Here is a 21183-nt window from a genome sequence, read left to right as displayed (position 1 = left end):
TGAGCTCAATCTATGATCCCATGCTCAAGCCGGTGACCCCATGCTCAAGCTGGTGACCTCGGGGTTTTGAACCTGGGTCCTCAGTGTCTCAGGCTGACACTCTATCCACTGTGCCACCACCCGGTCAGGCTGTCTTTATTCTTGAAAACCAGGCCACTATAAATGTGTCCAAAGTAGCCTACTCAGTTTAATAGCAAGTTAGAAAATGTTAATATAAGAACCCAAGTAGAGCCTGACCTGTGGTGGCGCAGTGGATAAAGCGTTGACCTGGAAATGCTGAGGTCACCGGTTCGAAACCCTGGGCTTGCCTGGTCAAGGCACATATGGGAGTTGATGCTTCCAGCTTCTCCCCCCTTCACTCTCTCTGTCTCTTCTCTCTCTCTCTCTCCCTCTCTCTCCCCCCTCTAAAAATGAATAAATAAAAAAAAAAAGAACCCAAGTAGAGAACTTTAGGTCTTTTATGAAGCATAGTTTGTATATTTTTCTTTATCCTAAGGAATATGGTTTTGCTTTTTTAAAGCCACAGGTTTTTAAAGATATTGAGTTATTTTTATCCTGAATATATATAAGTTTGCATGTATAGAGTGATAAGCTAAGTCTAGCTAAGTTGATTTCAATGCTAAGTGTGTTTGTTTTTTATTTTAAAATTTTAAAATCCCCACCCCTTACCTTCTTAATACTTGATTTGTTGTTTTAATAAATTTTTTTTCTGTTTAGTTTACAGATGACCCAACTCTTGCAATTTGCAATGACAGCGGAGGCTCTGTTTTTGAATTGACATTTAAGTAAGAGATTAATGGACATTTGTTAACAAATGAAAAGACTAGCTCTGGTTAATGATTTGAAGTTGAGCATGAGGAGGTCTGGAAAAGCCATGGTATTGAAAATAGGTTATAGTTTTATATTACAACTGCCTGGGGAGGCTTAGGGAACATACAGAGTTCCAGGCCTGGCCCCCAGTTTCTGTCTCGGCAGGTTCGAGTTTGGATCCGAAACTACTTCCCAGCGGGTTCATATATGCTGTCAGTCTTGGGAACCATTATTCTGTAGTATTTCACTAATTCTGGGTTTAGGCCTCAAGCCCAGTTGATTATAAAACCATAATAGTCAGGCATAGGAAGGTTTTTATTGCCTTGGAATTGGCCAATTTATTCTTTAAATAAGAGCAAAAACTGTCTAGATACATGGAAGAACACTTATAAAGCTGAGTTTAAAAAATAGAATATAAAATTCAATGTGCATTATGTTTCTATAGGTTTTTGAAAGTAAGGACTACATTTGTTTCTGGTATGTCTCATACCTTCTAGCAATGCTGAGCCCAAAGTAATTGTTTAACAAATACTGTTTATTTGTTCAGCTAGTGTTTATTGGGTGTCTCTATGTGTAGCCATTGTTCTAGGCACCAGAGCTGTAGCTGTGAACCAGACAGGTTGTTGCTCTAATACAGGGGTAGTCAACCTTTTTATACCTACCGCCCACTTTTGTATCTCTGTTAGTAGTAAAATTTTCTAACCACCCACTGGTTCCACAGTAATGGTGATTTATAAAGTAGGGAAGTAACTTTACTTTATAAAATTTATAAAGCAGTTACAGAAAGCTAAAGCATATAATAATAATTACTTACCAAGTACTTTATGTCAGATTTTCGCTAAGTCTGGCAGAATAAATCTTTATAAGACAACTTACTATAGTTAAATCTATCTTTTTATTTATACTTTGGTTGCTCTGCTACTGCCCACCATGAAAGCTGGAACGCCCACTAGTGGGCTGTAAGGACCAGGTTGACTACCACTGATCTAATAGAACTTACATTCTAGTTGGGGTGGGGTAAGGTAACAACAATGAACCGACACACAAATGAAATAATTTAGGTCCTTACGAGTTCTGTGAAGAAAATAAAACAGGTCAGTGTGCTGGAGTGCACTTGAGGCTAATTCAGGAAGACCTCTTTCAGAAGGTGACATTAGAGCAAAGATCTGAATGGTAATGTGGTCAACAGATATAAAGATCTGGAAGAAATGCTTCAGGCAGAGAGACACTCCAGCACAGAAGCTTTGATGAGTTGGGCACAAAGAGCCTCCTGGAGCACGGGAAGAAGACAGGTGTGGCTGGAGCATGGCTTTGTCTGGAACAACAGTGCTGGGAGAGGGGGAAAGGCCGAACCAGATCATAGGGACTTTTAAAACATGGTAAAACGTTTGGATTTGATTTTATGTTTAGTGACAGATGACTGGAGTGTTTTTAGAAGAGCAATAAATCTGATCTATACTTTAAAAGATTATGCTTTTGAGTTAGGAGGCTATTGTCATAGCCCAAGTTAGAGATGATCGTGCCTTGGGTCATTGCTAAATCAATTCTGAATTTTTTGGTACATTTCAGGAGAGTGATGGGAGTGAGAACCTGTGAATCTAGATGCCTGTTCAGTGGCTCCAAAGGTGAAGTGTGCTGCATTGAGCCTCTCCATTCTAAGCCTGACTTGAAAGACCATCCCATCACACAGTTTTCTTTATTGGCCATGGCATCCCTAACCAAGGTAGGTGTATTTAGAAGGTGAAACTCAACTTTTAGAGTCTTTGAATACCAAAAAAGAAAAATTACTGGATAAATATTAAAAAATACTTTTCTCCTAAAGATATTGGTCATTGGATTGAAACCATCCTTGAAAGTGTGGATGACTTTTCCCTATGGACGGGTGAGTATGCCTCTCCACCTTTTTGTCAAAAAAAAACCCATGTCAGGAGGTTGGGGAAAAGACCTTTTAAGTGGTAAATTCTGAGAACCTGAGGCTGTCACAAAACTAAGTAGAATGAAATTCAGTACTCCAAAGGTTATTGTTTGGCTTCCTTCAGTGTGACCAAAGCAGCAGAAACTGTTGACTAAAGCAGTGTTCTGGGGATCATGAGATCTGAGCTTTTCTATCTTTATTGCTTTAAGGTTTAGCTGCTGCTTATACTGAACTTAGAGTAAACACTCCACCATAATATCCAGCATGTACTGCTATTACATACTTTTTCCTTGGCTTCTGCCTCTGGTATTTGACTTTGGGGGATGATACTTCCCAGAATTATTATGCACACCTCATTTCCCTTTTCTTTCCAGCTTTGATGCTTTAAGAGAAATATGGTCTTCCAGTGTGTATGTGAGGAGAAATATTGATAGGATAGGTTGGAGAATGATGGTAAAAACTAAGACTAGCTCAGAAAGCAGTGCTTATACTGAGGGAGATCAATCACTCTTCTGTTTTCTTGTTGGTACTTTGCATATTTCTGGGGCCCAGTGGAAGCCTGGCAAAGCTGGTTTACACTCACATTAGTGTTTCTTAGGTTAGCTTCATTGGCTAATTGAGGTCTGTCATGGTGGTATGTGTTTGCATCTTTTTGTATGTTTTTATTGGTATTTTTTTCAACATTTTATTATGAACATTTTCAAACAAATAGAGAAGTTGAAAAAATTTACTTTGAACATCTGTATATCTACCATCTAAAGTCACAATGAACATTTTACTGTATTTTCTTTATTATATATCCATCGCTCCATCTACTCACCAAATTATTTTTAGATTTATTTTCAAGTAAATTTCAGAAATCAGCATTCTTTTTCCTAAATATTCAGCATGCATGTGATTAGCCTGAGTTCAATAGTTACCTAAGTTTTTTCTTTCATGTAAAATTTACATACAATAAAATACACAGATCTTGAGTGTACATTTGCTGAACTTTGACAAGTGTGTATGCTTTTGTAACTCAAAGCTCTAGCAAGATGTGGAACATGATTGTCAACCCAGAAAGTTTCCTTGTGACACTTCCTACTCAATCTCTGCTTTGTTGGAATTTTAATGAGAAATTGGAAGACGTATTAAGGAACACTAGTCAGATGGTATTTTCAACCAGTTTTCTCTTTGTCTCTTACTGTTAACTGTGATGACTTCCTTGGACCTTCTCCTCTTAGATGGATCCCTCCAGTGTTCCCCTGCTGGCATGGCACTTTGTGGCAGTGCACAATTATGTGAATCCCATGCTTGCTTTCTGCAGAGGAGATATTGTTCATTTTCTTTTGGTAAGTCCTAATATGATGCTAGATCTGTTATAAAGTTTTTTTATCAAAAGATATTTTTTTGATTCATCAATAATTTAATATTATGTCAAAGAAATATGCTATCATAATTCTTTGGAGAGAGAGTGACCTATTTAATTTTTGCTTAAGGCTTTAATGGTTAACATGGAAAACAACTGATCACCCTCTGCTCCATTCCCTTTCATGGTGTATTTCTCAGCTCCATATCCTTTGACTAATAAATAATTAATGCTGTATGTGTTTGTATAAATATGAATATACATAAGTATGTATTAATAATGGCTTACCTATATACATATAGTATGTTTATTAGGAAGTATCATTGAATACCTGCTGTGTTCTCTACATCAGTGGTCCCCAACCATTTTTGGGCCACGGACCAGTTTAATGTCAGAAAATATTTTCACGGACTGGCCTTTAGGGTGGGATGGATAAATGTATCACATGACTGAGACAGGCGTCAAGAGTGAGTCTTAGATGGATGTAACAGGGAATATGGTCATTTTTTAAAAATAAAACATCGTTCAGACTTAAATATAAATAAAACAGAAATAATGTAAGTTATTTATTCTTTCTCTGCGGACCAGTACCAAATGGTTCACGGACTGGTACCGGTCCGTGGCCTGGGGGTTGGGGACCACTGCTCTACATTGTGATGGACACAAGAAGCAATTGAAGAAAGAAAGTAGAAAACATAGATTCTTCTTTCACGTAGCTTAAAATATTGTTTGAAAGGCACAATCAATATGCTCATTATTTCTAGGGAGAACGGTTTAAGGATTCAGCTATGTGATGAGAATGAAAAGTTGATATGTGTAGAATATGAAGGAGTTTATATGGACTAGAGAGGCCATGGAAAACTTTATGAAGGCTGTATTGCAAACATTATAGGAGGGATGGGTATGCATGTTGGGGGAAATAAGATGAACTGAAGGTATAGAGGTAAGAACGTGCCTGTCTAATCTCTTCTCGGGTGTCCTAGCTCAGTAAGTAAGTGTACCACTATCCACATAGTTTCTCCAGCCAGATACCTAGCAGTCACCTTTTAGTTACCCTTCTGCCTTCTTTTCTGTGTCATCACCACATCCCGTTGACTCTATCTTCATAAACTCCTGAATTTACTCTCTTTATGTCTCCCCTATTACTGCTTCCCTCGCCTAAACCACTGACATTCTCAGCCTGGGCTCTGGAGTAGCTTCCTAACAAGTCTCTGGCTTCAGTGTCCTTACATATGCTATCACTTCTGCCAGGAAAACTCTGTGCACTCATCCACTTTATCCTGGCTCATGATTAACCCTGCCTTCCCTGACCTCCTGTACGTCCGTAAAACTTTCTCCTTTGATAACATTCAGTACTTTTAAAATTACTTGTCTAATATTTTTCTTCCTCAATGGACTGAAAATTTCTGACCAACTCTATTTCTATATTTCAGCCATGAGGACAATGCCTGTATAGAGGAGATGTTCAATAAATATTTATAGAATTGATGACAGGGAGAAACCTACTATAGAAGATTAAGTTGACTATATTGCATGGATCTAGATTAGAGGTTGGCAAACTATGCCTGTGGCCAAATTAGGTTGGCTTCTTGCTTTTATAAATAAAGTTTTATTAGAACACAGACATGCCCATTTAGTTATAGATTGTTTATGGCTGCCATTGCATTACAATGGCAGAGTTAAGTAGTTGTGACAGAGACCATATGGTCTGCAGAACCTAAAATATGTACTGTGTGGCCTTATACAGAGTAAGTGTGCTACCCCCTGATCTGGATCTTGTATAATTGGCCTACATTGGTAATGGGGAGCCATCATGGGTTCTTAAGTAATTGAAATGATAAAGATGTGATTAAAGTGATATTTTAGGATGATCAGTATAGAAATAGCAAAAAGAATACATTATAAGGAAGGAAAGGGAAGGTTTTGATCTTGTTATAAAGCAGGTGTGAGGTTTTTGACAAGGATGGTTGGTTGTAGTGAGAGTTAGGGATGACATTTTGAAGTAAGGACAAGGTTTCTCATATAACTGGATCTAGGGACTGAAGGACATCACATTTTGAGTTTACATTTTAGAAGCATGAAATATTCAGAGTTAAGGTTAGGGAAGATTTGAATGTGCTGAGTTAGAAGTGAAGGTGGGACTCTCAAGTGTTGTATTGGGGAATGTCCTCTGGGCAAATGGCAATCCAGGTTTGGAGTACAAATGAGAATTCCAGGATAATGAAGGTAGTTGAAAGTGTGAAAATCAAAAGCTAGAGCATACATAACCTTAGTGGACACTCATGCAAGCGAAAGGAAAAAGGAAAGGCAACAGGTAAGGAGGTTCCTATAAAGGCATGTAGAGGGAGGGGGCGAAATAGGACAGAACAGCATCATTTGAAGACAGAGGAAAAGTTTTGGGACAGTATCAATTCCAGGGTAATATAATACCAAAGAAAGATCAAGGAAGACCACCAAATATAAGACCACTGGATATGCAGGAATTAGTTCATTAGAGACTTTTCAGAGGACTACTTTTCAATGGACTGGAGGTAGAGCTAGATTGTAAAGCCTTGTTAAAGAAATGGGTATCTAGAAGAGCAAACTGACTCAATCATAGTATATTGTTTGGTTGCAAGAGGAAAGAGAATGATTGTGTATCTGTAAGAAGTGAATCAAGGCCCTGGCCGGTTGGCTCAGTGGTAGAGCGTCGGCCTGACGTGCAGGAGTCCCGGGTTTGATTCCCGGCCAGGGCACATAGGAGAGGCGCCCATCTGCTTCTCCACCCCTCCCCCTCTCCTTCCTCTCTGTCTCTCTCTTCCCCTCCCACAGCCAAGGCTCTATTGGAGCAAAGATGGCCCGGGTGGTGAGGATGGCTCTGTGGCCTCTGCCTCAGGCGCTAGAGTGGCTCTGGATGTAACAGAGTGACACCCCAGATGGGCAGAGCATCGCCCCCTGGTGGGCGTGCAGGGTAGATCCTGGTCGAGTGCATGCGGGAGTCTATCTGACTGCCTCCCCGTTTCCAGCTTCGGAAAAATACAAAAAAAAAAAAAAAAAAGAAAAAGTGAATCAAGGAAAGGGTTTTGTTTTTGTTTTTGTTTTTTACTTGAAGATGGAAAAGTCAGTAACATGTTTGATAGTAAGCAAAAAGACCCTTAAAAAGGAGTGGTTGAATCAAGGGAGGGATGGTATCAAACAGTGATGAATGAAGTGATTTTCTTTAGCAAGAACTTCAGCAAATCTTAAGTAGTTAATGTTGGCATTGATCTTTTTGATTATGAAACACCTTCAACAGATAAAAGATATGGAACAATTTAGTACTATTTTATTTTTACAAATGGGGAAACTAAGAAACGATAAGTGATTTGCCCTTGGGCACACAGCTGTAGTAGTGGAAGTTATCGTATTTCCCTATGTATAAGACACACCCTTTTTGAAAAATGTGGGTCTAAGAACTGGGTATGACTTACATAGTGGTTGTAGATTTTTTTACTTGCGTTTCCCACTTTTTCGCGCTTGTTTTTGCGCTCATTGTTGAAGACAGTGATTCATCATCAGACACAGATGAGGACAAGCTAATGGAAGGGAGTTCTGACAGTGCTGAGGAGTTGTATGAATTTTATGATGAATAAAAACTCGAGTTCAATAGCTTTATGTAATATATATTTTTTTCAAATTTCGGGCCCCAAAATTAAGGTGCGTCTTATACATGGGGAAATATGGTAATTCTTAAACCCGTCGCTCTGTATATCATGCTTCTTTACCAGAGCGCCCTTTCTTACAGGGGAAGTGACTTTGTGAAGTGAAGATAGGTACACGGAGGCCTTCATTAAGTAGTCTCAGCTGTTTGTTAAGCTTTCTGATGAGGTCAACACTGCAGTGATGGGACTGGAAGGCAAAGAGGAATTGGGACTTCAAGGGAAAGGAAGACCTCTAGACATTACTATGGGGAGTGTACAAGGAAACGCAGGCTGAACTGCATGGCGTGAATTTCAGTCGGTCAGATGTTCATCGTGCTGTGTCTCTTTTGCAGTGCTCCATCTCCTTGGAGTAGAGTGGAGAAAGCAAATTATAAAGATGATTGAAGATTATAGAATATATGTGTACATATATATATATATATATATAAACAAAATATTCACACTTGAGGTTCTTTGGAGAAATTTTGTGCCGTTCGTGCTACAATATATATATCAGAAAAGTCTAGTTTTGTCACTGCAGCCACTTTTTTCTTTTAATGAACTTTTGTTTGACTTTGTCACACCATGTCGCCAACCTATTTTGTGATTTAACTCTAGCTAAAGACAGTTCCTGATGAAGTTAGGTTCTGAATTATGACAGTGAATATTACATTACAGAGTTTGCTAATACTGACTACTAAACTACACATGTGCCTTGGATTTTGTCACTTGTGTAGTAATTTCTTTAATCTTTCAATAGTTTTGGCTTTTCCATTCTCTGAATGGAAATAATTTTCTAGGTGGAATATAATTAAGTATCTAAAAATGTCCCTCAAACAATAGGTGATGTTTTTGTTGGTTTTTTTTTTTTTTTTCATCATCAGGTTAAGAGAGATGAATCTGGAGCAATCCATGTTACTAAGCAAAAGCATCTTCACCTATACTATGACCTCATCAACTTTACTGTGAGTATTCAAATTAACTATCCCCATTTCATGCATGTAACTGTTTTAAGTCTATGGTGTATTAAAGCTATCAGGATTTCTGCCATGAACCATGCCTTTAGGATTATATAAAATATGGACAGAAGTGAAGTCTTGCTTATATTGAATCAAGTCTGACATTATTTTTCTTGTTTTTCAGCCTTATGTCTTGCTGAACAAATGTTTTCTTTAATGTCCTAATTAGCTCAAAAGGGGTTTTAGAAGAATTTACATGGATCTCTTCAGGAGCATTGCTGTATTTTCTTTGTAAATATATTTTTATCCATCTGAGATTGTCCTAATTGGTTCAGGAACTTATGTAACGTATTCTTTTTCTTGTGGCTAAAAACTTTGCAAAGTTCTCTCTCTACCACACATCCCAGTCCTAAGCAACTTTTTGGTGTAAAAGAAAGATTATTTCTTATAGTGTCAAATTTTTTTCATTTTATATAGTATGTTAATTCTGTATTAGTATAATTATAATATTTCTGAGTTTCTATCATTAGTGCTTTTAGCATATCAATATCTGATATCCAGTGAAACGTGCTGTAGATGTGTGAATATAGGTGACCCTAAATATAAAACAATACCTTGTTTTTCCAATAAAAATGCTAAAAATGTTTTTGCCACCAATTTGACAAAATGAAACATTTTGGGATTATAGATGAAATAGATCTTTATTATGTAGGATTTATAAATTTAGTTGCATGTTGCCTTTTAATCTCAGATATAGATTATTGATTTAGAAATAATGATTTTTCATATACACATTTTATGAAACAATTTTGTTCAACCTCTCATGCATATAAGACATCAGTATCTTTGTCATCATCAAAACCCCTATTGAGCCTGACCAGGTGGTGGCGCAGTAGATAAAGCTTCGGACTGGGATGCAGAAGGACCCAGGTTCGAAACCCCGAGGTCGCCAGCTTGAGCGCGGGCTTATCTGGCTTGAGCAAAAAGTTCACCAGCTTGGACCTAAGGTCGCTGGCTCCAGCAAGGGGTTACTCAGTCTGCTGAAGGCCCGCGGTCAGGCACATGTGAGAAAGCAATCAATGAACAACTAAGAAGTCGCAACGCGCAATGAAAAACTAATGATTGATGCTTCTCATCTCTCTCTGTTCCTGTCTGTCTATCCCTGTTTATCTCTGCCTCTGTAAAAAAAAAAACAAAAAACCCCTATTGAATCACCTAACACAGTTTTCTAGAATTCATTATCACTTCTGTTTAAGATGTTTGAGATACTGCACTTTTAAAATTGGCATATGGTTCTTTCCCTGGAAAATTATTTTCCAACCACAGATAGCCATTCTCCTAACAATACCACAGTGAGTATTTCCATTTGTTCTGTGGCTTATCCAAGATGTGACCACTAAGTGCATTGCTCTGTAAATTACCTTTAAAAGGCTGTTTATAACATCAATAGTCATAATTATGAGAGTCTAACCTCAGGAATAATTGCTAAACTGCAAACATTTTTTCTCTAATTCTCTCTCTGTTTTAATCTGGTGAGCTTTGAAAGCATTTAAAAACTATTACTGAGGTTGTATAAGGTTAATAAAAAATGAGTCTTTCCTAAATAATACTTTGTTTTTCAGAGTAAAGTAGTCCAGAGAGCAATTTATAGGCGCTCTTTGTAAAATATTTGAATATCAACTCTGTTTTCTGAGAGATAATTTCTTTTTTAAAAAAAACAGAAAAACAAACTCTTCTCTTATAGTAGCTACTGTACCTTGATAGAATATATATCTTCAGCATATGTTAAAAGAAAACTGATCCATTTTCAACTTGGTTGTCACTGATACGGTATTATGCAAATAACTTGATAACATGGGATAGGTCACATAAATCATCGTGAATACCAGAGAGATAATGTGCATGGGGAATTATTTTGTTCCCTCTAATTTAGAATTCTAATTGAGCAGATCTTAAAACATTATTTCTTGGGAGGGGTTGAGAGTTTAAAAAAATATATTTTAAAAATAAATCTTGGTGCTGGCCGGTAGGCTCAGTGGTAGAGCGTTGGCCCGGCATGTAGAAGTCTTGGGTTCGATTTCTGGTCAGGGCACACAGGAGAAGTGCCCATCTGCTTCTCCACCCTTCCCCCTCCCCTTCCTCTCTGTCTCTCTCTTCCCCTCCCACAGCCAAAGCTCCATTGGAGCAAAGTTGGCCCCAGGCACTGAGGATAGCTCTATGGCCTCCGCCTCAGGTGCTAGAATGGCTCTGGCCACAACGGAGCAGCGCCACAGATGGGCAGAGCATCGCCCCTTGGTGGGCATGCCAGGTGGATCCTGGTTGGGCGCATGCAGAAGTCTGATTGCCTCCCTGCTTCTAACTTTGGAAAAATATAAATAAATAAATAAATAAATCTTATATGTGACCTAAGAAATTTATCAAAATAGCATCCTTCAGAAGATTTGTAACATTATTATTTAATTAATATTTTAAAAATTATTATAGCATTTCTTAAAGAATATTCATAAAATATAATAGAGAAATAGAGCAAAGAACTCTCCTAATAATTTTAGGGAGGTTTTGAAGAAAATATATATTTTAGATAGCTTCTATTTTAAAACATATATTACTTAAACACTAGCAATCATCCTTTGACCACTTAAGTTTATGAGATTTAATTTGCCCTTTTGTTTCATTAATGTCATAAAAACTAGAAATGAAGAAGTTTTTCACTTTACTTAAGTCATTTCTGCCAATGCACTTTTGAAAAAATTGTATAAAAACCAATAAATATATCCTGTAATATAGCTACTAAAGATCTTGTTGGCCTTCTTTCAGACTATAAGAGTGCTATTTAATGCTGTCATACTCAATACTGTGCTGTGTACCTATGGTTCTCTGGGCTGTTTACTGAGTAGTTCTTGCTGTGATTGTATTGTCATCAAGTTATTAAATGGATAAGATTCTCAATGTATATACTACGTGGCTGTGGAAAAGGAGATCTTACCTTTTGCGATGGCATGATGGATTTGGAGATTATTATGCTAAGTGAAATAAGCCAGGCAAAGAAAGACAAATATCATATAATCTCACTTATATGTGGAATCTAATGAACAAAGTGAACTGAGGAACAGAATAGAGGCAGAGGTGGAGTCACAGGGAGCAGAGGGACAGCTGTCAGAGGGAAGGGGGAGGAGGGGATGGGAACAGAGAAGGTGAAAGGATTAGTGAATTTATATATACATAACACAGAGATACAGATAACAGGACAGCAAATCCCAGAGGGAAGGGGGGAGGGTGGGCAATGGGGGACAAAGGGGTGGGGGTAAGGGAGTTATATTGAGTGGGACACTTGAATTCATGTTAACACAAATTAAAATTAATAAATTAAATAAAAAAAAATTCTCAATGTAATTTAACTGAGTGGCCAAGCCTTCTTCTTTTCCTGAATGATGGTGTGGAATGGACCTCACTCTTGTTTTGTTGTGTGCTTGAATTGCAGTGGATAAACTCACGCACAGTTGTACTCTTGGACAGTGTGGAGAAGTTGCATGTGATTGATCGACAAACTCAAGAGGAATTGGAAACAGTGGAGATCTCAGAATTTCAATTGGTCTATAATAGCAGCCATTTCAAATCACTAGCCACTGGAGGAAATGTTAGCCAGGCACTGGTAAGGGTAACTCATTATCTTACTGTTGATTTGATAAACTTGGTATTTTGTTGCTGTTTTGTTCTAGAAATAGAAACTCTGAGGAGTTATCTTTATGTCTTGAGGTGTTTCTTTAAAAGCCACTAGGTTGAGGAAGAGAAGAGTAAAGAGGTACAAACATACGGTGACAAAAAAAAAAAGGTTGAAATGGATGTATGTTTATAAGTATTCAGGAAAGGGAACTAAAACAATAATTCCTGTTAGCCTTCTATCCAATTTAATACCGAAGAGTTTTAAATTTTATACTAAAATGGTAAAATGAAATAGAAATGTCATGTGAAAGAAATTATAAAAGCAAAATATTTTAGAAAGTTTAATCTGGTGGCACTAAATCTGATAGATTTAAGGAGTATATGACTAGTGACAGGTAGTCTGAGAATTTGGAAATATTTGGGTGATTAGTTAAGGCATGAACAGGTATGGTGGTTGTGGGAATAAAAGGCAAAGATGGCTTTTAGAGAAAGAAAGATGTTTTAGGAATAGGAGATGAATGAAATGTTCATGCCAGGAGAAAAGGAAGACATAAATATTATCTTAGTATTAATTTTACTGTATTTTAGACAACCATAATAATGACCTTTAGCAATTTACACAGATAGTTTACAGTTAAATTACTTTGAATTGTGATCTCATGTTTCCCAAGCCAGTAATATTTAAGCAGTAATCCTTAAACTATTGTAAAGCCAGAGGCCACAGCCACTATCACAGCAGCCTGGCCCATGCAGGTTCGCATCGGATTCGGACAGTCGGTAAAGAAACAGTGGAGCCAAAAACTGATGGGCTGTCATCTTTAATTCTAGTGCACACGGCAGGCAAGTAAAAATACACACTGGGCTCCAAAACCCACTCACATTCAGTGCTCACAAAGCTACTGACTTATCCGAGTTTCCTAGAATCAAAGGTTTCTAGCTCACCAGCCTTATTCTCCTCAGTTCCCCATCTCCTTCCTTATCCCAGATACAAACTCTACACAAACAGGCATCTCACTCAGCACTCCGCCATCTTGGCTGCTTCTCCTGGCCACATGGCCTCTTTCTGCTCTCTGCTCTCTCATGTTAATCATCCCAGGAACCAAGAGAGCAAGCTCCTATTGTGCCCCTATTTTATAGTGTAGAAATCCAAACTCAATCCAATATACAAAATAAGGAAGTTTCAAATACAAAGTCACTTCTCTGAGGCATGATTGGATTGTACCACCCCACATCAAAAAAGGGTGGGAAAGGCTTAATCCCAAAACCAAGCCCCAGACTACAAGGATTCTGCCTGCCCAGAGAGACACACATTAATATCACCTGGGCAATGGCCTCCACGTGGGCAGCGCCACTTTAACAAAGTGAGCATAATACATTTTATCTGCCCAACAACTATCATGAGGCTTCCCTGGGTAATTTCTTGAAAAAATTAGTAATGATGTTCATATTTAATGAGTGTCTGCTGTGTGATATGAAACCATTGCCCAAATCTCCCCAAGATATTAGAACTTCAGAGCATAAAATATACATGAAAGGGGTTTCCAGCCTCAGAATTTAGAAACCAAGAAAACCCAGAATAAGGATAATGGTAATGCTATTCACTGTAGTAAGAATAATTAATGTCTCACACTTAGATGTTTTCTGGTATCTGAGTGGTTATTAAAAATAATTTAAAGTATTTTTTTAAAGTCAAGCTTTAAACTTGTATTTTCAGCTAAGGTAGAATAATGAGGACTGGGTTTACTCTCCTGACTGGGGGAAAAAATTAGAAAAATGAATACCAGTCTTTAATATACTGGAAGTCAGGTAATGCAGGACAGCAGTCCCTGACAAAATGGGAAACAAATGACACGAGCCCTGTGAGTGTCTCAGTGTCTGTCCCTGAGAGCGTCTCCATGTGGCTCATGGGGAGGAACCCAGCTGGAGCTTGGAGTGCTCCAGAAGTTGGAACGTACAAAGGGTTCCCCTTGGGTATTCAGCAGACTGCTAATCAATAGCTGCATATGAGGCAACTACCCAAGACCAGGGAAAGAAATGTTTGAAAGACCTGAAAGGAAGTACAGCCAGCATTCACACTGGCTTGTTACACCAGCCGGATGGAAAACTTCATGACTCACAGGGCACTGGGTGGTACTCAGGGGCAGTTTGCCTCAGGCTAGGGGGGAATAATTAGAATAATTAGGACTAGAGTAAACTCTGCCTTTGTCCCCACTAACAGATCTTAAAAACAAGACCAGCAAGGCTCAAACTGTTTCCAAGTAACTTAACTCCTCCCAGATTGTAGCATAATAATATTGATAGGAATACAGAAATTTCCAGCACTCAGCAAGGTAAAATTCACAATGGTTGCCATCCAATCAGGGATTATTAGTCATGCAAAGAAGAAGAAAAACACAACTTATACTGAAGAGAAAGATCCATTAAAACTGACTTAAACCTGAAACAGATGTTAGAATTAGCAAGGATATAACAGTTATCATAATTATAGTCTGTATGTTCAAGAAGTTAAATAGAGACATGGAAGATATTAAAAATTGTAAATATGACTTCTAGAGATAAAACTACAATGCTTGAGATGAAAAATACACTGAATATAAAGCAAAAACTAACAAAATTAAAAGGAGAAAGAGATAAATTCACAGTTACAATTTGGGAATTTATAACTCCTCTCTCAGTAATTAATGAAATTACTAGACAGAAAATCATTAAGGGTATAGAAGAATTAAAAAACTATTCTGACCTGTGGTGGCGCAGTGGGATAAAGCGTCGACCTGGAACACTGAGGTCGCCAGTTCGAAACTTTGGGCTTGCCCGGTCAAGGCACATATGGGAGTCGAAGCTTCCTACTCCTCCCCCTTCTCTCTCTCTCTCTCTGTCTCTCTTTCTCACTCCTCTCTCTCTAAAAAAATCAATAAATAAAATATTTAAAAAAAACACTATTGACCAATTTGACCTAACTGATGGTTATAGAGAATTCTACCCAACAGAAGCAAAGTACAAATTTTTTTCGACTACACATGGAGCATTTACCAATATAAGTTATGTGATAGACCATAAAACAAGCTACAACAGATTGTTGAAGGAATCATCGGGGTTACCCTGGAGATAACCTAAATATCTGGAGATTAAATAACACTTTTATAAAGAAACCATGAGTCAAAGAAAAAAATCTTAAAGGAAATGAGAATATATTTTGAAGTAAATGAAAATACAACATATCAAAATCTGTGGGGCCCTGGCCGGTTGGCTCAGTGGTAGAGTGTCGGCCTGGCGTGCAGGAGTCCCGGGTTCGATTCCCGGCCAGGGCACACAGGAGAAGCGCCCATCTGCTTCTCCACCCCTCCCCCTCTCCTTCCTCTCTGTTTCTCTCTTCCCCTCCCACAGCCAAGGCTCCACAGGAGCAAAGTTTGCCCGGGCGCTGAGGATGGCTCTGTGGCCTCTGCCTCAGGCACTAGAATGGCTCTGATTGCAACAGAGCAACGCCCCAAGATGGGCAGAGCATCCCCCCTGGTGGGCATGCTGGGTGGATCCCGATCGGGCGCATGCGGGAGTCTGTCTGACTGCCTCCCTGTTTCCAGCTTCAGAAAAAAAAAAAAAATGTGGTCTACAGTTAAATCAATTTCTGAAGGTAATTCATGGCATTAAAAACTTACATTAGAGCCTGACCTGTGGTGGCACAGTGGATAGAGCATTGACCTGGAACGCTGAGATCGCTGATTTGAAACCCTGGGCTTGCTTGGTCAAGGTTCATACAATAAGCAATCAATGAACAACTAAAGTGAAGCAACTATACTTCTTGCTCCCCCCTTCTCTCTTTGTAAAATCAATAAATAAAATCTTAAAATAAAAAGGACTTAGAAAAGAAGAAAAATCTCAAATGATTTAAGCTTCTATCTTAATTATAGAAATAAAAAAAGCAAAAATAAACTTAAAGTAGATTGAAGGAAGAAATAACACAAATCAATTAAATAGAAAATGGACAAACAATAGAAAACCAAAGAATTGAAAAGCTCATTTCTTAAGAAATAAATAAAATTGATAAACCTCTAGTGAGACTAATCAAAGAAAAAAAGGGAAAAGACATAATTACTAATATGAGGAGTGAGAATGATGATATCATTATAAACTCTATAGATACTAAAAAGATTATATGAATAGTTTTATGTCAGTAAATTCAACAACTTTAGATGAAGTGGCAAAATTCTTTGAAAGGCACAGATTACCAAAGCTGACTCAAGAAAAAATGAATAGTCTAAGTGGCTGTACATAAACAAACAAACAAACAAACAAATAAATAAATAAATAAATTTTATGCAAAGAAACTCCAGACTCAGATAGCTTCACTAGAGAAGTCTTTCATATTTTAGGGAAAAAAAGGCACCAATTTCATATAGAAATCTTTTTAAAAATAGAGAAGGGAACACATAACTTTTTTATGAGATTAGCTTATCTCTGATAATATAGTCAGACAAAGACATTACAATAAAGAACACTACAGACCAATGTCCTCATATGTATAGAAGCAAAAATTCATATTAGGAAATAGAAACCTGAAGTGTTTAAAAAGAGTAATTATGATTAAATGATGTTTATCCAAGGCATGCAAAACTGGCTTAACATTAAAAAAAAAATCAATGTAATTCACCATATTAGTTAATAAGAGAAAACCATAATATCATCTCAAAAGATATAGGAAAAGCATTTGACAAAATTTATTGTCCAGTCCTGATAAAACTCTTAGTGAAGTAGGAATAGAAGAGAACTTCTTCAACCTGATAATCAAGGGCATCCACCGAAATCCTACTTAAAGTATACTGCCTAAAACCAAACCAAACCCAAAGCCCTGATTGTGATCAGACTTATTCTAGAGAAAATATAGGAGACAGAGGGACATGTTAAAAGATTTCTTGAGGACACAATTAGCAAAATCCAGGTGGAGGAAACTCTATGGAATAAATGTTTCATTTTCTTCAATCAATAAACTTGAAGGAAAATATGGGGTGGAGAGAGGTGGAGGCAAAACCTATAGATTAAAAGAGTTTAAGAAAGTCTTACCAGCCAGTTCCAATATGTGGCCCTCATTCAGATCTTGATTCAGACAAATGAAATGCAGGAAAAAACACAACAAAACATACAACAAAAACATTGACAACATTTGACATTTATGAGACAATTTTAAATCCAAACACTGATGGGGTATTTGATATTGAGGAATGACTGTTAAGTTTTAAAAGTATGTTAGTGAAAATGTGGTTATATTAAAAAGGATTCATTTATTATGCATATGCTGAATTTTTATAAATGAAATATTCAAAATCTGAAATTCTCTTCAAAATTATACTGTTACAGGGAAGTCAGTGGGAATATACATAGATGAGACAAGGTTGATGATGAGTTGACAATTGATGAAGCTGGTTAGTGGTTGCATGGGGTTCATTATTTTATTCTCTCTACCTTTATGTATATATTTTAATTTCTATAATGAAAAGTTAAGATAAATTGTCATAGTTATCTGTTATTGACCATATATATAAATATTTTGGGAGATTTATAAATATTAATGTATTTAAACCTCACAGAAGCTGTACATGGTTTTTTGTCAGAAGTTTGACAGTCATTTAAAAGGCCATACTTAGAAAGTGACATGCCATATTTTGCAACCCAGATTTATCAAATGGCAGGTTTTGTTTCTATTTTGCTGGGCACATTAATTCCTATATACTATGCTGCTTTGTCTTCCTGTTTCCTCTCGTGTTTTATGTTGATACTTGTTTCCAAGAATTTAGAGATACAGCTCTATTCTTTGTCAGAAGCAGTGACTACTGTCATCCTAGAGTGGGCAGGTTGTAGCAGTTTTCTTTTAGATGTAGAAGTTGGCATGTTCCTCCCTCTTCTGAATCATAAAGACCATATATAAGCAAAGAAATAACATTCTCCTCCTCACCTCCCCCCCCCCCCACCAATATGGGGTGAAACCATGTTGACCTAAAATGTTGTCTTTATAGTTGGCATTCTTTAAAACTTAATGAGACTTCTAATTCATGTGATTTTTACCTTTTCTGTTTTTGTTTTTTTTTACAGGCTTTGGTTGGAGAGAAGGCTTGTTATCAATCCATCAGTAGCTATGGTGGGCAGATCTTTTATTTGGGGACCAAAGTAAGCTCTTCCACTGTGACTTGTCATTTATTTGTGTTGGGATAGTTTGGTGCTGAAGGAGGTTGCTGATAAAGAGGGCAGTGAATTTTGATTAGCAGCAATCTAAAACTTTTGGGGGTTAACTACTCTAATTAACTAATTTATTTTCTCCACTTATAGGCATACTTTTTACTTTTTAAAATTTTTTTTGTCACACAAATAGACATTTACTTTAAAACATTTATTAGGAAGCAGGGATGATATGATCCGTAAAACTTGTAAGTTCAGGAGTTTCAGTTCTCTGTCCTCTTTTATTTTCATTTAGATTCTAATAGGATGCTTATTTTCTCGGTTGAGGGATATACTTTATAATCTTCACATTTATGTTTTCATGACCAGAAAGACACCTTATCATGTCCTTCATTAGATCAGCTTAGGATATATTAAAATGCATTGAGGCGTTTGACTTAGAATGGAATCACTAGAATAGGAATTTTTGTATATCAGTTTGTTCCTGTGCTTAAAAAAAAATAACCAAAAATAAATAAATAAAGCACACCATGGAGAAGAAATTTTTTTTCATTATTAAAATTCAAACTATTTTCAAGTCCGTATAGCAGGAGTGGGTGTTCCTTGTCTCTTGTCTGTTGTATTAACTCCTTATTAACCTTTAAATGTTTGTTTGATTTATTCTTTAATGTGGGCCCTTGAGGACTCTTTAGTAAATGCTTCTAACTATAGTATGAAGTGTTTTTACTTAGAGATGTAAAATGAGTTGTGGGATAGAGACAAATGTGTCACCCAAACTGTTTTGTTAACGATGGTCATTTTCATTTCCTTTTGTTTCCTAGTCTGTGTATGTGATGATGCTGAGGAGCTGGAGAGAGGTGAGTTCAAAGTAATCTTATGTGTTAGAGTTGAATTGTTAGCATCTTAATATTTGTTTTGACTTTGCTGAAAAGGATTATTTGGATTTGTGCTTTTTAATTTTAGAAATGTACATCAAAACCATTGTAACTGTTAAGTACCTGGTAATTAGGTTTGGCTACATACATCAGAAAATACAAAATAACTGTGGCTGCAACTGTTACTTCCAGTTTCAACAGTGGCGTCAAGCTTGCTTTCTTATATAACAACAACCTTGAAGTAGGCAGTATGGCAGCTCCATGGCCCTTAGCACACTCTCCCGTTCCACCAACCTGTTGTAGGGTCTAGTCCCAAGGTCATTTTACGTCTCAGTATAGATGCTGGAGCTCCAGCTGTTAAGTCCACATTCCAGGGAGAAGGAAAGAGAAGAGAGGGGCTGGCTCCTGCCTTTTTTTTTTTTTTTTTTTTTTTATAGGGACAGAGAGAGAGTCAGAGAGAGGGATAGACAGGGACAGACAGACAGGAACAGAGAGAGAGGAGAAGCATCAACCATCAGTTTTTCGTTATGACACCACCTTAGTTGTTCATTGATTGCTTTCTCATATGTGCCTTGACTGTGGGCCTTCAGCAGACGGAGTAACCCCTTGCTCGAGCCAGTGACCTTGGGTCCAAGCTGGTGAGCTTTTGCTCAAACCAGATGAGCCCGCGCTCAAGCTGGCGACGTCGGGGTCTCGAACCTAGGTCCTCTGCATCCCAGTCCAACGCTTTATCCACTGCTCCACCGCCTGGTCAGGCTGGCTTCTGCCTTTTAAGGTGACATCTCAGAAAGACCTAACAATACTTCTAATTACTTACCATTGGCTATAATTTGGTCACTTGGCCCCAAGTGGCTATAAGGGAGTCTTAGATATGTCCTTTAGCTGGTTTTATATTTGGGCCTTGTGGCTGCCAGTACAGTATGCTAGCTTATGCAGTCACTGTACTAGCTAGTGCTTTAAGAAATTTTTTTGGAAATGAGATACTCACGTAGTTATTAGAATAACTAGAAAGCCCGGCAGTCATACGAAATGACCGCTGTTCTAGATATTATAAATTGTAATTAAAATGATTTGTGCAAAGGTGTCTGCTAATTCAAACTGAATTACCCAGGGCAGGCGGCGAGGACGCCCCTTTGCTTAGTGCCCCACGGGGTTTCCCCCTTCTACTTGCTTAATTGCTTAAAGTAGAGTGCAATGAAGGAAACCACTGGCGGTACATTTCTTAAGAGCCACCGCTAGCTCAATAAATAAAGGTGATTTAAATAATAAAATGTTAATTCACATGTCAAAGATCTCTTTGTACACAGCATTTCTTGTGTAGATCTTTCCATCATTTTTAAGCTCGCCTTGCTGTGGACCATCAATTATTTTTAATTTTACGTCCGTTCTTTCACGAACTCTTGAAACAGCAACATAAAGTTGACCGTGTCCAAATGCAGGCTCAGGTAAAAAAATGCCAACAAGCTTAAGTGTTTGGCCCTGAGACTTATTGATGGTCATAGCAAAGGCAAGTTTTACAGGAAATTGTCTACGTCTCAATTGAAACGGCAACCCTGTTTGAGATGGAGCCAAATCAATTCTTGGAATGACATGTATTTCACCTTTAGAGGAGCCAGTCAAAGACTTAGCTATTATGACATTATTTTTCAGTTGGAGAACCTCTAAAGAAATTACGTTAAGACGTAGTTTTTATGTAAAACAGATGATTGCCAATGCAAACAAATGTTCACCTTCCCCCTGACCCGCTCAATTTGCATTCAGCTGTGGCAACTTCACCCCATTGGCTAGT

General features: G+C 37.6%; 1 protein-coding gene across 1 annotated transcript in view; it reads left to right on the top strand.

Moving 5' to 3' along the window:
* Positions 1-21183, top strand: part of VPS8 (VPS8 subunit of CORVET complex) — a 405986-nt gene that overhangs the window by 81326 nt on the left and 303477 nt on the right. The window contains exons 10-17 of the mRNA XM_066240876.1: positions 718-785; positions 2380-2533; positions 2633-2692; positions 3949-4056; positions 8617-8697; positions 12173-12343; positions 18436-18510; positions 19341-19376. Coding sequence (XP_066096973.1) covers positions 718-785; positions 2380-2533; positions 2633-2692; positions 3949-4056; positions 8617-8697; positions 12173-12343; positions 18436-18510; positions 19341-19376 — 753 coding nt within the window. The remainder of the gene's footprint in view (positions 1-717; positions 786-2379; positions 2534-2632; positions 2693-3948; positions 4057-8616; positions 8698-12172; positions 12344-18435; positions 18511-19340; positions 19377-21183) is intronic.

The sequence above is a fragment of the Saccopteryx bilineata genome, chromosome 8, assembly GCF_036850765.1.
Source record: "Saccopteryx bilineata isolate mSacBil1 chromosome 8, mSacBil1_pri_phased_curated, whole genome shotgun sequence".
NCBI lineage: Eukaryota > Metazoa > Chordata > Mammalia > Chiroptera > Emballonuridae > Saccopteryx > Saccopteryx bilineata.
This window is presented reverse-complemented; position numbering and strand designations above follow the sequence as displayed.